The sequence below is a fragment of the Cetorhinus maximus genome, chromosome 2, assembly GCF_964194155.1.
Source record: "Cetorhinus maximus chromosome 2, sCetMax3.hap1.1, whole genome shotgun sequence".
Taxonomy (NCBI): Eukaryota; Metazoa; Chordata; class Chondrichthyes; order Lamniformes; family Cetorhinidae; genus Cetorhinus; species Cetorhinus maximus.
Window position 1 is genome coordinate 46382210 of NC_135880.1, and position 16440 is coordinate 46398649.

The 16440-nt window shown below is 46.7% G+C and overlaps 1 protein-coding gene across 2 annotated transcripts in view; it reads left to right on the forward strand.

The window, feature by feature from the left end:
* msh3 (mutS homolog 3 (E. coli)) overlaps nucleotides 1-16440 on the forward strand; it is a 336423-nt gene that overhangs the window by 31580 nt on the left and 288403 nt on the right. For both annotated transcript variants that reach the window (XM_078564469.1, XM_078564461.1), the window contains exon 8: nucleotides 11118-11284. In XM_078564469.1, coding sequence (XP_078420595.1) covers nucleotides 11118-11284 — 167 coding nt within the window. The remainder of the gene's footprint in view (nucleotides 1-11117; nucleotides 11285-16440) is intronic.

Below are 16440 nucleotides of genomic sequence, written 5' to 3' on the forward strand. Positions count from 1 at the left end.
CTAATAGTCACTCCATTGCAGGAGGATGACGACAATATACATTGAGGCCACTCCATAGATCTTCACACGGCCTCTGAGAATGCCTGACTTCTGTCTGGTTGAGGGCAGCTTGCTTGTGCTCCATGATCAGGGTCATATAGAGACGCAGCCATGAAACTTTAGAAGCATCTGACGCTTTGTCCGCCTTCAGCACCTGAACCCTTCAGGAGCTGGAGAACAGCATCAGTGGGCACAGAGGCTGGTGTGATGGGGGGGCCAGCCCCTCCTCCAAAGTGCTGGGAGCAGACTGAGAGAATGAGAACACTCTGTGGCGCCTGCCCACTACATTCTGTCAGCAATGACCAGCACCATCGAGGTGCAGGCATCAGTAATGTCTCCAGGGAGTGTGAGGCCGGACCCTCACTTTGGTCTGAAGGCCGCACAGAGCACAGGAAAGAGGCCCTGGACTGGGACACCTGCCTTTATCCTGTGCTGAAAGATTTCACATCTGAGTGACAAGAACACTGCTCATCAGAACAAGGAGCCACAGGCAGGGAGACATTGGGAGTTTATTTACAGTAGTGAACAGTATGTACAAGTGATTAACACCCATGCCCAGGCTGTGCTTCCTGGTTGGGTTCAGGGGTAGCTTATTCCTGCCTGAGTGGGAGCTGTTGCTGTTGCTGTGGCTGTGGCTGCTGCCGCTGGGATCGGTACACCCTGCTGCTACTGTTGCTTTTCCCAACATACTCTGGACTTTTACAATCTGCTCTGGCTTTGCTGCAGACCAAGAGACACTAGAAGCCTGCTGCTGGTATTGTTGCTGGGGCTGCCGGGGCCTGGAGCCTGCAAGGCCTGAGGCCTGAAGAATTGGAGGAGAGCGAGAGGAGGTGCTGCAAGACAGGGAGGCCAGGTGGCAAGGGCTCTTTTCATTACATCTGCAGTGGGTGTCTGGACTTTTGTTTGGTGGGAGCTGTGAAGACTGTGTTGGTTTGTAGGGGGAGGAAAACGACTGCTGAAGGGACTTGGGGAGAAGGGGTCCATTTAACATCGTGCCCACCAACCCCCCTCACTCCGCCCATGTCCAAGTCCAGGTAGCAGGTGCTGCCTGGTGAACAGGGATAGACCTGACTTCCGTGTGCCAGGCAGTACCTGCTGCCCGGCGAAGACATCGCCCTCCCCCTACAGGAAGAACAGTGAGGCCCCCGCCACCCCACTGCACTCCAGCCAGCGATACCCACCCACTCTGCACCCATTACCCTTTCCCCTCCTGTGCCTCCCTGTCCTTTTTCCCTCCCTCTCTCCTCCCCTTCTGTCTTTACACACCACCAGGAGAGAGAGGATAAACATTTTTCCCCCTCTTCCCCCCTTTCGAAATGCTGTTGCTGCCATCGACAGGGCTTGGGGTGGGTGTGGCTCATCCCCCAGTCACCAGGGGACTGCGGCAGTCCCTTCATGGCCCCCACAACTGGGTCATTGGATGGCGGTGGTGAGGAAGACCTCCCCGCTCCCTCCCAACTGTCAGCGCCGGCCGCCTCTATCCTGGGTCCAGAGCTTTTCCGGACTCGCCAGGTGATCTGGTGCCTGAGGGGGAGCGGGGCTCTGAGCCGTCACCGCCCTTTGGCCCATATCCCCAAGAGGAGACCAGAGAGAACCCCTCTGCGCTAGATCCTGGGGGTGGGATCGAGGTGGAGCCGGCTGGCAGCTCCGAACCAGCCCCCGTACTCAATACGGGGGAGGGGTTGGAAGCTGGAGGTGACGACCTGGAGTAGGAGGGGGTGTCGGTGTTGAACTCCGGGGACGACTTATAGTCGTTGTCGGGTGAGGTGGTGGATACCCTGGTGCCTCCCACTGATTCTCCCCTCATCCCTTTACGGGAACTCCAGGATTTTTTAGCAAGTAATGGTGCTCGCTGAGAAAGGGCCCGGTTGGCCCTGGACCAGTCCCATTCTTTTCCTCTTGTGTTCTGGTCCGTCCGCGAGGCCCTCAAGGGCCCTGGGCTGGACCGGAACGCTAAGAGGAGGGTCCACACGTTTCTCGCTGGGCTCGTGAAGGAGAGGAAGGATTAAAATAGTCCTCTCCTTACACTAGGCATGGTGATTGTAGCACATACTTCTGACAATGAGGACTACCAGAGCCAGCCTCAACATCAACGGCAGCAGGGACGCACAGCGCAGGTTCCAGAATTTCTTGGACTTCAGAGAAGTGTGCTTCCTGCAGGAAATCCATACTGTTCCAGGATACAAAGCTACGTGCCTCCTAGAGTGGCATGGTGGGGAGGGTGGGGGGGTCAACATGAGTCATCTGGCCTCCAATTTTGGCGGGTTGGCTATCTTGTCAGCCCCACATTTTCAGCCGGAGATCTTGGGGGTCAAGGAGCTGGTGCCAGGCCGGTTGCTACATCTTACTGTGTGCCTAGGGGGTGCGGCGCTTCACTTTGTGAATGTGTACGCTCCCCTGGGCGCGCAGTAGCAAGCGAGCGTCTTTGAGGATGTGCCCTCTCATCTTGGCTCCATCAACACGAGTGAGTGCATCGTCCTCGGAGGGGATTTCAACTGTACCCTCGAGGCCAGGGACCGTCAGGCGCCCAGCACCACACGCTAGGTGTGAGTAAGTTGCGGGACATGGTCGGGTCCTTCGACTTGGTGGACGTCTGGTGACATCTCCATCCTGACTCCAGTGTTTTCACTTTCGTGTCACCTGGAGTCGGAGCGTCCAGACTCGACCGACTTTACATTTCCCAGGCATTCGTGTCCTGCATTCCGGCGGCTTCTGTGCGGCAGTTGCTGTGCACGGACCACCATCTGGTGTGGGCGGAACTCGTTTTGTTCTGCGTTCAGACGGGGTCCGCGTACTGGCGGACAACCTGCTGCTGGAGGACGAGTGGTTCCTGGACTCGTTCTGTTGTTTCTGGGCTGTCTGGAGAAGGAAGCGGGGAGGCTTTCCCTCCTTGAGTCTATGGTGGGATGTGGGCAAGACTCACGCCCGCGTTTTCTGTCAGGTGTATGTGAGGGGGTTGACAAAGGGGCAGAAATCCAGGGTTGAGGAGCTGGAGAAGGAGGTGCTTGACCTGGAGGCACATCTCTGTCAGTTCGATGAGGACCCGGCCCTGTTGCTAGTGTATGAAGAGAAGAAGGGTGCGTTGTGGGACCTGCAACTCGTTGGGTCCCTCATGAGGTTGCGGATCCAGTTCCTCTGAGACCTGGACTGCGACTCCCCCTTCTACTCGCTGGAAAAAAGGCACGGGGTCCGTCAGCAGCTCCTTACACTGCTGGCCGACGACGGATCCCTTGTCTCGGATCCGGAGGGCATCAGGGCCATTACCCGAGACTGTTACCCTGCCCTGTTCTCCCTGGATCCGTCCAGCGAGGATGCTCGCAGTGTTCTGTAGGAGGAATTCCACATTGGCCCCAAGCCCCGAACCCTCCTTCGGGAGCCGGTGCCCTGCAACCTGAGTTGCCTCGTGGAAATGCCCTCTGTGCCCTTTAGCACAGCGCGGAGGGGTTTACAGTATGGGCTGATGCTGTACACCCTTCACATACTTGCCGTCGCCTGCCACCTGGACACGCCCTGGTGTGCCTTGTTGCCGTCCGAAGGCGGAGACCCCCAGTGGGAGGCCCTCTACGGAGGTGTCCTCTCCTTTTCCATCAGGGACCTGGGGTGGAGGGTGTTGCATGCAGCAGTCCCATACAACCGCAGGATGTGTCGGTTCACCGTCTCCCAAGATACCTGCATCTTTTGCGGCCTTGTGGAGTCCATGGACCACGTGTATGTTAATTGTTGTAGGCTCCACCCCCTTTTTAGTTTCTTGAAAAATCTTTTACTGTTGTTTTGTTTGCACTTCAGCCCCACGCTCCTGATCTACGGGCAGAGGGGGACCGGGAGGGAGGAGGACCTCCTAGTGAACCTGCTCCTGGACCTGGCCAAGTTGGCCATCCACAGGTCCAGGCAGTGGGCGATTACGGGGGTTGTCCGACCCGACTGTCTGCCCCTCTTCTGCAGCTCTGTTTGCGGCCGGGTGTCCCTGGAGAGGGAGAACGCACCGTCGAGGCCTTCCGTGCTTGGTGGGCACCGCGGGGACTGGGGTATTTTATCAATCCCTTTAATCACATTTTGATTTAATGTTGGTAAGTTTCCTTTGCATTTTGTTTTTTGTTTTTGTAGTTTCCCTTTAAGGGGCTGCTTTTATTTTGTCCCTTGATTTGTTAATTTAGTTTATTTGTTTTGTAACAAAAGAGTTACTTCTCCTAAATTGCCCTAACCCTGCTGCTACGTCTTGGTGCTCCCCGGACATCCACAGTGGAGGTGGAGGCAGCCTGCTGACTGTGACACCCTGCCTGTGATGACCTTGACGGCATCCTCTGGAAGGCTGAGATCTGGAGGGCCCGGCCTGTTTTCAGGGTCCTGCTGTGTGGCAATGGTACCCTCCTTGGCCTGTGGAGCTGGAGCTGCTATGGTCACAGGAAGAGGGGAGTTGGATGGGCCGGACACTCTGAGTCACCTGGATGGATGGGCCCGGAGTGTGCACCTGCGGATCCTCCTCCCTATGGGTGCCTGGGGGCTTTAGGAGCGCATTCCTGGATCAAGGTCTCTATGGCGGCCACCACCCTACCAGTGTTGACCTTGGTGCATTGGCATGCCGGCGCTGTCATCTCAGCCTGAACACCGATGGACTCCTCCATCATGCCTTGCAATCTGAGGAGTGCAGCGGACATCCCTTCCTGATGTTCCTCAGCTTGCCTTTGCAGCTCCAGCGACAGTGACATGACTGAGTCCAGAGGCCTGTCGTCTGACACGGACTCAGCAAATTTCTAGCCTCCAGCAGTCCTCCGAGTGCCAGGGACCAGGGAAGTCCCTGCCGCCTGCTGCAATGGATCAGACAGTGCAATGTGCTCACCAGATTGTGATCCCGGGGCGACTTTAAAGCTAGGTCCCATCAAGGTGTGTGTCTCTGCGTGGATGGAGGATGTGGGTGAGTGCTGTGATGGGACTTCAGGGAGGGTGTCTCCAGATTCCTCTTCAGAGGTTTCATCGGGGCTTGATTGAAGGCCCTGGGTCATGGATTCTGTTGGCTGTTTGGCACATGTGCCTGCGAAAGCAAGGGGAGGTAACTAGTGCGTGGCAGTGGCCTGTGAAAGAGGACACATCATTCAATGTCTGATGGATGTTACACTGCTGGATCCTCACTTGGTAGAGCAGCGCCGACCTCACCATCAGCACAGGACTGGTCCAGATCCTTGCTGGCCAGCTGGATGGCTCTGTTTTCAAAGTCTGTGAGGACCTTGATTTCGGACATTCCGCCACTGGTCTGCGACCTCTCTCGTTGTGTGCCTGCTTATCCTGCATGGATAGAGATGGAGAGAGTGTAAACAGGACGCCTGCCAGGCCAGATGATAAATGTGCCCAGCTATGAAAGGTCCCACATAGTCGATGTGTAACCACACCCATGGCCTTCCTGGCCATTCCCAAGGGCGTAAAAGAGCTGTTGAAGGTAACTTTTGCAATTGCTGACACTGCATACAATTCTTCACTAAACTCTCTCTTTCTCCATCCATCCTAGGCCACCATAGGTAGCTGCATGCCGTGGTCTTCATTCTGGAAATTCCTGGATGAGCATTATGTAGTTCAATTAACAATGGCTTTCTTCCATTTGGAGGAACAATTACTCGTGCTCCCTACAATAAGATACCTTCCTGCCCGGAAGGTATCTGTTAAAGTACGGTTTCATTTCATCAGATACGGGCTCCTGTGACCAACCACGAAGCACTTGTTCTCGTCTTTTGGATAAGACTGTGTCTCAACTTGTCCAGTCTCTGATCTGTCTAGCACATACCGGCGATGAATCTATTTAACAATTTAAATTTAACAATAAAATGAGTTCTTGAGGAAATGGAACATCCTCATCATTTTCTTGTAAGGGCAAACGACTATGTGCATTGGCATTTGCGATTTGATTTCCAGGCCTGTGGATGAAATTATCCTCATATGCTGCCCCTCGTTGTATTCTTGCTGAGGCTATGGGTGGTATAGCCTTGTCCTCGCTGAACAATCCTAGCAACGGTTTGTGGTCAGAAACAAAAGTAAAATGACGGCCGTGTACGTACTGATGAAATTTCTTGACACCAAAAATGTCAAGATGACAGGCCTTTTTCTATCTGTGAATATCCCATTTCTGCTGTGGTGAGCGTTTTTGATACATATCTATAGGCAGTTCCGTGCCATCGTCCATTCGATGGGAGAGCACTGCTCCCACTCCATAGGGAAATGTCACGTGTCAACACCAATTCTTTCCTCTGATCATAATGCACTAATAGGTTGGATGAGTGAAACAATTGTTTCACCTTTATGAAAGCTGCTTTCTGTGGTGTCTGCCAAGACCAACGTTTCAGGGGTGCCACTTCTGTGGACAAATTAGGTAAGAACCGCTTATAACAATTGATCATTCCTAAGAATGATTTGAAGTCGGAGGTGCAGGTGCCCCTCTTATGGCTCTCACTTTTTCCTCAACCGGTGGAGGCCCCTGTGAATCTACCCGGTGGCCCAAATAGATTACCTCCCTCGCTTGGAACGTGCACTTTTCTTTTTTTAAACACACTCCAGCCTGCAAGAAACGTTTTAAGACTTCTAAGTTCGCCAAATGCTCCTTTTCAATGAGCTCTGTCTCCAGAACATCATCTAAATAAACTACAACGTGGGGCAGTCCCTGCAGTAAACTTTCCATTGTTCTCTGGAATATGGTGCAAGCTGAGGAGATGCTGAAAGGCAAATGAGTATGTTGGTACAACCCTTTGCGTGTATTAATTGTGACATTCCCAGGAGACCTTCTCTAACTGTAATTATTGATAAGCAACACTCGTATCAAGCTTCATGTAGGTGGCTCCATCTGTCAGCTTGGCATACAGGTCTTCGATTTTTGGTATGGGTTGTCTGTCCACTTTATTCACTGTCAATTTGTAGTCTCCACAAATTCGAACGCTTTGGTTGGGTTTAAGGATGGGGGCTATTGCTGCTGCCCATTCTGAGAACTGCACAAGTTGTATAACGCCCAGTTTCTTTAATCTGTCCATTTCGGTGTCGACCTTTTCCCACAGTGCATATAAGGTACTGGTCTTGCCTTCATGAGGGTTGCCTCTGGATCCACATGAATTTTTGCTTGCAGCCCCTGGATCTTCCCAAGTTCGTCCTTGAAGACTGAGGCATATTTTTGTATTAGCTCTGGTAACCCACTGGCTCTCAGCTGGAAAATTTCAGCCCATTCTAGCTTAATCTTCTTGAGCCAGTTTCATCCCAAGAGACTTGGCCCCCTCCCCTGCTACCACCATCAAGGGTAGTTGCAGTATTGTGTACAGTTCTGGGTGCCACACTATAGGAAGGATGTGAACGCATTGGAGAGAGTGCAGAAGAGGTTTACGAGAATGGTTCCAGGGATGAGATACTTCCGTTTTGAGGAAAGATTGGAGAAGCTGGGACTGTTTTCCTTGGAGAGGAGAAGGCTGAGAGGAGACTTGACAGAAGTTTTCAAAATCATGAGGGGTCTGGACAGAATAGACAGGCAGAAACTTCCTGCTTGTAAACAGATCGAGAACCAGAGGGCACAGTTTTAAAGTGTTTTGCAATAGAAGCAAATGCGAGATGAGAAAAATCTTTTCCACACAGCGAGTAGTTAGGGTTTGGAATGCACTGCCTGGAGGTGTGGTAGAGGTAGGTTCAATTGAGACATTCAAGAGGACATTGGATGATTGTCTAAATAGAAACAATGTACAGGGAAAAGACAGGAGATTGGTACTAAGTTAAAGTGTTCAGCGAGCCGGTGCAGACATGATGGGCCGAATGGCCTCCTTCTACATTGTAACAATTCTGTGATTCACACTGCACACAAAAATATCTCTGAGCATGTTATTTAAAGATGTACCAAACTCGTAATGTTCTGTTAACTGTTTCAAACTTGCCACATAACAAGCAACTGCCTCCCCCCCCGGACTCTATTCCTTGAGTTAAATTTGAACAGTTGCATCATTACCGAGGGCTTTGGCTGGTAATGACCCTTCACGAGGTCCACCAATTCATCAAAGCTTTTCGAATCTGGGGCACTGGATGCCGTCAAACTTCAAATCAAGCCGTAGGTTTTATTCCCACACGTGGATAAGAGGATCACTCGCCTTTTCCCTTCCCCCATAATGTTGTTCAGTTGGAGAAAGAGCGCGAGGCGTTCAATGTAATGAGACCAATCGTCCGTGGCTGGACCAAAAGGATCAACTCTTCTGAATTGAGGCATTCTGTGAGGGGATTGCTTTGATGATTAGGACGGAAATTCTACTTACAATTACACTGCGAGGTACAGCCTCATTTCGTTTCTCTTGATTTCTTCCGCTAACTTGTTTTATTCACGAAGCCAGTTTATTGTATCTTCGCTTTATCCTTGTCGCCAGTTTGTTGGATCCTAGTTACCAGTTTGTTGGGACTTATGGATTCAGGTTGCACGCTGTTGTGGGGTGACTGAGTTGGTACGAGAGACACTTGATCAGCAGACACTTCTTAGGTGGAACACATTCTGTTTGTTTACAGAGGTACTCAGCAGCTCCACTTGTGTGTTTTCAACTCAAACCCTATCTCCATACTACTGACTACTAACTACACACTACTGATTACAGGGGTAGCCCGCACTGCTCCTCCATTGGTTACAAAAGATCATGTGATCTTCCTTTGTAACATGCTTCTTAAAGGTATAATACACATTACATAAAACCAGAATTACCACAATGTTATAGATCCTGCGGGTCTCATGGTCAGTTTCTCCAGGAGGAGAATGTAGATCTGAATTTGATCTGCTCAGGATTTGGCGACACCTCAATTTAATAATTTAAAAAATATTGTATAAAATGCCCAAACTAAAAGCTGTTTGTTCAGGAAAAATGGTGCATGTTGAGTTTTTTCTTTTAAAAAAACAGTTTACTGTTTTTGACCTTTAAGTCACTTGCACTGCTATCTGTCTAAAGTAACAGTTGCCATTTAAACACGCGACTGTCTCAACAAATTTTTCACCTAGCTAAAGGTGGGGAAAGTAGGTGTTAAGTCTGTAAGCAATACCCGGTGTACCTAAACCTGATCTTCTGATTCTGAATGATGTCAGGTGATGTCCAGTGAAGTCCAGTTTGTTAATCTCACACTCCCTGTATTTGACATTGTTGCATTTATCAGACTTTCAAGGGAGAGAACTTCAATCATCAGCATTGCATAATCCCTGTAGATTTCACTCCTTGTACAGTACACATGCAGATGAAGTGTACAAAATGCTTTGGGGATTAAACTGCAGCATGTGAGTAGAATTTAGGAGATTGGTTTCACTTGCCACAGGTCAATTTAACAACACAAAATGTTGATTCTAATACAGTTATAGTTGGAGAACTGGGGAGGAAAAGCAGAGAAAGAAAATAGCAAGAAGAAATTCTGCAATGGGTGTTAAATATCATGGCAACTTCCATGGCTGAAGAATTGTGGATCCTTTGAGGCCTATATTTAACCTATCAAGGCTATTGTAGGGGTTCTGATCCTAGGAGCAGGTTTGAGTCAGTTTGAGCTTGTAAACTATAATTTATAACATACCTTTCATTGTTGTGAATAGGAGTTAAATGGAAGCAATTTAATCAGCGTGATCAAAAAATTGCTAAATCAATCAGTGGAAGAATTTGTTAACAGCTTATAATGTATTTGGACACAAGCCCAAAATGGATCTTTGATAAGGTGCCACATAAAAGGTTACTGCACAAAACAAGAACTTGTGGTGTTGGAGGATAGTGCATTAGCATGGATAGAGGATTGGCTTATTATCAGGAAACCAAGACCATTGGCTATTTTGGTGAGAAAATTAAACTTTTAAATAATGGTACAGCTGGCGGAATAGTGGGGCTGGGGGCTGGATCACACGTGCACTCTTCCCACCCCGGTCATAATACAGTACGTGAATAGGTAGGAAGGCAAGTTGTGAGGAGGATACAGAGAGTCTGCAAAAGGAAATAGACAGGTTAGATAAATGGGCAAAATTTGGCAGATGGAGAATAAAGTGGGAAAATGTGATGTTATCTGCCGTGAAGCTATTAATGTATATAATATTATTGGTAAATATTTTTCTTTTAAAATAGAGATTTAGTCTCTGGGTGTGTCTTAATTGGATTAAAGCCAGCTAGTCTGGGTGCTTTGATGTGTACTAGTTTTGATATGTAAGAGAGATAGAGTGTATTTGCATTTTTTGAATAGAGCATTCAAGAAGTGGGGTGAAAACTACCACGTAGCTAGCAGATACCAAGCAATATGTTTATATATTGGTACTATGAAAGGGGTTTTATTGTTAAAAGATGGAGTTCAAAGGGGCTGGTGATACAATGAGAATTTACGTTCAATGAGTGTGTGTGTGTAGAGCAGAGGCAATGTGAGATCAGAAGCAGCTATAAGCCTCCAACTGTCTCCACAGGAACCAAAGTGAAAAGAACCTCATTTTGAATTCGTGAGGAGGGATTTACTTGCATTGGAGGCAGTTCAGAGAAGGTTCACTCGGCTGACTCCTGGGAAGAAGGAGTTGTCTTATGAGGAAAGGTTGAGCATGTTGGTTCTATACTCATTGAAGTTTAAAAGAATAAGATGTGATCTTATTGAAACATATAAGATTCTGAGGGGACTTGAAGGGTAGATGCAGAGAGGATGTTTTTCCTCTTTGGGGAATCTAGAACTAGGGGCACAGGTTCTTGAACTATATAGGAGTCGAGGGATATATATGGGAACAGGCAGGAAAGTGGACTTGAGGCCAAGATCAAATCAGTCATGATCTTATTGAAAGACAGAGCAGGCTCAAGTGGCTGCAAGGCCTACTGCTCCTATTTCTTATGTCCTTATTGCTGAACTGTAGTTCAGCATCTTGGCTAGTGGGCCATCTCTTGTTAACTATTTTAATTATCAGTTACAAAAAAAAAAATCACTGGGACACCTGCATTGGTCTGGCCCATCAATGTATTTGAAAGAAAACACAAAACACAGATTAACTGCATTTTTGGGGGGAAAAAATCCGTCTGGAATTCCAGAAAATTTGCACTTTTGTTTGGATGTAGAATTTCCTTAATTTTGATTTTTGCAATTGTATTTCGCAGGCAGTCCAACCTAACACTGGTGATGTGGTTTTTGATTGTTTCCATGACTGTAAATCCAGAGTTGAGCTGGAAAGTCGGATCTTATGTCTACAGCCAGTTGAAATTCTGCTCCCGGTGGAGTTGTCTGAGAACACAGAAAAGCTTTTGGCGAGCATCACTGCTTCAAGGTACGTCTGACACATGAGCAGGTTGACTGTTATAAAAGGGGCACTGGGCATTTGAATAAGACAATGTTTCTTTTAGATGGCCAGCTCACACACATTCTAAAATAGGGGACCCAAACTCATTTTATATGGCGGGCCTGACCTGACACTCCAGCACTTGGTGAGGGCCACATTCAGCAAAAGTTATTCGGACATTCTGAGCTAGGAATCTGTGTGTATTGCGCCTGTTCTTTGTGTAAAATATTTAGATGCGAGGTACCTGCATCTAATCTGAGTTATTGGCATGGCTTCTGCCATATTGATCCCCACTGGTTTTTTAGATGTCCCTGGCAGCTGCTTAAAAGAACCTTATTTTGAATTCGTAAGGAGGGATTTACTTGCATTGGAGGCAGTTCAGAGAAGGTTCACTCGGCTGACTCCTGGGAAGAAGGAGTTGTCTTATGAGGAAAGGTTGAGCATGTTGGTTCTATACTCATTGAAGTTTAAAAGAATAAAATGTGATCAGCTTTGGATTATTTTACAGATGCAAGGAAGGGTTCCGCATTTGTTCCTGGAAAATGCACTGTGCAATCTCTGACTAGATTTTCCAGTTCTACTGGGGCCTAACCAGCAGCCCGTACAGGGATCACTGGAGGCTGCTGAAGAAATGGTGGGGAAAGGGTGTCTCCACAGCAGTACCGTGGGCTGTTGCCGCCTGGCAATTAGCCCTCTTGTATTTTCCTCCACCCACTTTCCCAAACTTAGCAGCGACGCAGCAAAACTTCAACTTGATCCTGGTATAAAAACAGAAAATGCTGAAAAATCTCAGCAGGTCTGGCAGCATCCGTGGAGAGAGAAACAGAGCTAATGTTTCAAGTCTGTATGGCAGGTCATACAGAATCGAAATGTTAACTTTGTTTCTCTCGCCACAGATGCTGCCTGACCTGCTGAATTTTTTCAGCATTTTCTGTTTTTATTTCAGATTTCCAACATCCGCAGTATTTTGCTTTTAACTTGATCCTGGTGTTGGGCGAGCTGCCTTTTGAGGCGAGATGTGCTGTGTAGTTCACCTCCATTATAATGAGGCCTGAGGCCCAGTTTTGGATGACGCTTGGGATCAGGCTCCATTGCAGGCTAGAATTTTCCCACTAATTCTGGAGGATTTAAAGTGCAGTTCTTCAAAATTTCTCCTTCCGAGAGATGATTTAACCCCATGATTTAATATTTGGTGGATAATCACTAATCACATCTTAACAACAACTTCACTGACAAGATGAGAATTATAGAGCCTTACTTTTCCTTTTGGCGATTGTCGCTGTTTAAACAATGGTGCTAATTTAGAAAATTTATATATCCTTCCTGCGCACTTGCTATATTCCTCACCATGGTGTGCGTCATAGTGTTTTTGAATATTTTAATCTTTCATTGCAGCTACCTGTTGCTTACAAAACAAGCTCATGGGATTTTCATTCATTTCTACAAAGAAATTCAAAATTAATTTCAAAATTTGGCTGAGTGTTCTGGCAGTTTATCCAATTGCTGACAAACGTTCTAGGATACAAACTGCACAGTTTAAGAGGAGGAATACAAAGGTTTCTGCAAAGGCTATTGTCAGAGTTTAAAGACCAATTATTTTTTCTTTCAAAATACCTACATTTTCTTTTGTCATAAAGACACTGAATCTTGGTGTAATTGATTTTATTGAATGAGTTTGACTGAGACAATATTGCACAGAATTTATAGCACAAAACAGACCATTTGCTCCAAATGTTCTGCGCTGGTGTTTAAGCTCCTCACGAGCCTCCTCCCAATGCTACTTCATCTCATCCTATCAACATATCCTTCTATTCTTTTGCCTTCATATGTGCACCTAGCTTCCCCTTAATTCACCTCAACCACTGTGTACTAGCGAGTTCAGTATTCTCACTACTTTTTACTTTTCAATTCTCTTCCTCTAGAAATAACCCTGGTGGTTTGTTTGCATCTTTTAGAATGGTTTTGTTAAGTTGTTTTGCTACTATTAATAATTTATGAATCTGTGCCTCTAAATTCCTTTGCTCCCATTTAGACTTATTTTCCAAGGGATTTGTGGCCTCTTAATCAAAATGTATTACCTCATGCATAATGTCCATTGCAACCCATTTGCCTGTTACACACATGTTTGTGAACACTTTTTTGTATTTTGTCACAGCCTGGCATCTCTGTTCTTGGCCTCCTACACTGTTCCAATGAAGCTCAACCTGAGCTTGAGGAGCAACACCTCACCTTTCGATTAGACACCTTCCATGCCTTCCAAACTCAACATTGAGGTCAACAATTTCAGACCACAATCTCTGCCCCCATTTTTATTCCTTTTTCTTTGCTGGTTTCGGTTTAAGAACCAAAGCAAAGCAGGGGTTTTGCAGCTCTTCAGCATTGCTCAGCTGCTGATTAGAATGCTTCGTGGGAAAATTGAAAAGTTCACCAGAAGGATGGCAGTCAGTCAATAGTAAAAAAGGAACACTAACAGAACAGCTGCACAAAAGGAAAGAATGTTGGATTTTGAGGGTGAATATTGCACAGAACTCCTATTATGACACAGCCAATGATAAATGCTGAGCTGTTCAAATCCCAGAGGGAAACTTGAAACAACTGTCATAACCAACTTTACAATTTGCATGTTTTGAAATTCAGGCCTTGAATTCAGTAGTAATAAGACCACCAGAATCGCAAGAGGTTTTTATAAAACTAAATTAAACATTTATTAATATAAGAAAGATTGTAAGCACATACATATGTCTACAAAATTACCATTATAATAACTACAAAAATCCCCTAATTAATCTGACTCCTAGTTACATCTCTGTTAAGGCAACAGTAAAACACACTGATTTAAACAGACCCCTGGCAAAGCACACTCTGGACAGTCGCATTCAAAATGAGTTTCTTTCCGCTCTGGGTCCTTGCAGACAGCGGCTTGAGGCTTACAGGCTGGAGGCTTTAGATCTTAGAAACCCTCTCCTTTTTACCAACAGCCTTCTCTTCCTGTATACATATTTTCATTTTTGAATGCAAATTTTCATGGTATCACTATGTCTTTTGAACTTTACCTCTTCTAATAGACCCTTTCATAATACCCACTTTATTAATAATCCTTGTGAAAAATAAACAAGCACACTGTTTCTGAGCTTCACCTGGTTAGATGTAATGTTTCATTCTCTCTCTTTGAATCCAAGCTACACTAGTTTGTTTAAAGAAAAAAATGCAAATTTCCCCCATGTTTATCTAATTAACATTTCAAACCTACTTCTCTTCTCTATCAAAGCCTCTAGACCAGCTGGCTCTAATCCAATTAAGACACACACACAGACACCACTAAACTGTTTTAAAATAATTTCCAACATTAGAGACATTTATTATATCTTCTTGACACTACCGAACTCCTGATTAAAAACTGTCAGCATATTTATGTATGGACATCAGGTAGGGCTGTGATACTTCCATAGTTGAATTGCTGTCTAGGTTTACATGTGAATTGTACACATGAGTTAGGAGCAGGAGTAGGCTACATGGCACTTCGAGCCTGCTGCGACATTCAATATGATCATGGCTGATCTGACTGTAGCCTCCCGTCTACCCCTGATAAACTTTCACCCTTGTGTTATCAAGAATCTATCTACCTCTGCCTTGGAAATATTCAAAGACTCTGCTTCCACCACCTTTTGAGGAACAGAGTTCCAAAGACTCACTACCCTTTGAGAGAAAAAATTTATTCTCATCCTTGCCTTATTTTTAAGCAGTAATCCCTAGTTCTAGTTTCTCACAGGAAGAAACATCCTCTCTACATCCACCCTGTCAAGACCCCTTAGGATCTCATATGTTTCAATCAAGTCCCCTCTTACTCTTCTAAACTCCAGCGGATACAAGCCTAGCCTGTCCAGCCTTTCCTCATAAAATAGCCCGCTTATTCCTGGTATCGGATTAGTAAACCTTCTCTGAACTGCTTCTAATGCAGTACACAAATATGGTACTTTTAACTTTAGAAGAGGAGGGAAATAAATAAAGAAACTGCTATTTATATAGCATCCCTCATGACTTTAGAATGTCTCTAAGTGCTTCATAGCCTATGGGTGGAATTTTATGCACCCCCCCTCACCCATTGAAGCGCATGCAGGGAGGGGGGATGAGAGAAGTGGGTGCCATGATAGCAACCATTAATGCTTCTTCCTGCTGCTGGTTTTTTTATCAGTGGTGGGAGGTGCCCACATGCTACGTGGTGAGGCCAGATTTCACCTCATGGCCGTTTGGGGTGTGTGTTTGTGTGGGGGCGGGGGGAGTGGGTTTCCTCCTGTTTGGGCACCCTTTGCCTGATGGAGGCTCCCAGCAATGCTTCCAGTCCTCCAGCACCCCCACTCGCTTTGCTGTGGCCAAATTGGCCCTGGTGGAAGGGCTTGCCTTTTAAGCCAGCTCCAGTGATGATCGTGGTTGGGGACTCGTTGAAGCGTCAGTAGTGGCTACTGGTCTAATGGTGGCACTAATGGGATTAGAGAGCTGCTGGCCATCTGATTGGCCGACAGCTCTTGGAGGCGGGACTTAATCCAAGATGGGGCAAAAGTCTTTCTCTGAGTCAATTAATGCCCTGATGGTTGTTAAATCGCTGTAGGGCAACCATGCCAAGTCAAGGCAACCACTTCCAACCTTTCAGCTCGGTGGGGGGGGGTGGTGGTGGTGGTGCAGGGCCACTGCCTCCATACAAGATTATGGCATATGAAGTACTTTTGGGAGTATGGTCACTGTCATAATGTAGGAAATGCGGCAATGTGATAGTAACCAGGTCATTTTTGTTTAGTGATTGGGGGATAAATATTGACCAGGACACCAGGGGTGAATTTGAGAAGTGAGGTGAGAGTGACTGCCCTTAACCTCAAGGCAGCATTTGACCAAGTTTAGCTTCAGAAGCCCTTGCAAAATTGAAATCAACTGGTTGGAGTCATACCTAGCACAAAGGAAGATGGTTGTGGTCATTGGAGCCAATCCTCTCAACCCCAGGACATTGTAGCAGAAAATCCTCTTGGGAGCAACCATCTTCAGCTGTTTCATCAATGATCTTCCCTCCATCATAAGGTCAGAAGTGGGGATGTTTGCTGATGATTGCACAGTGTTCAGTTCCATTTGCAACTCCTCAGATACTGAAGCAGTCT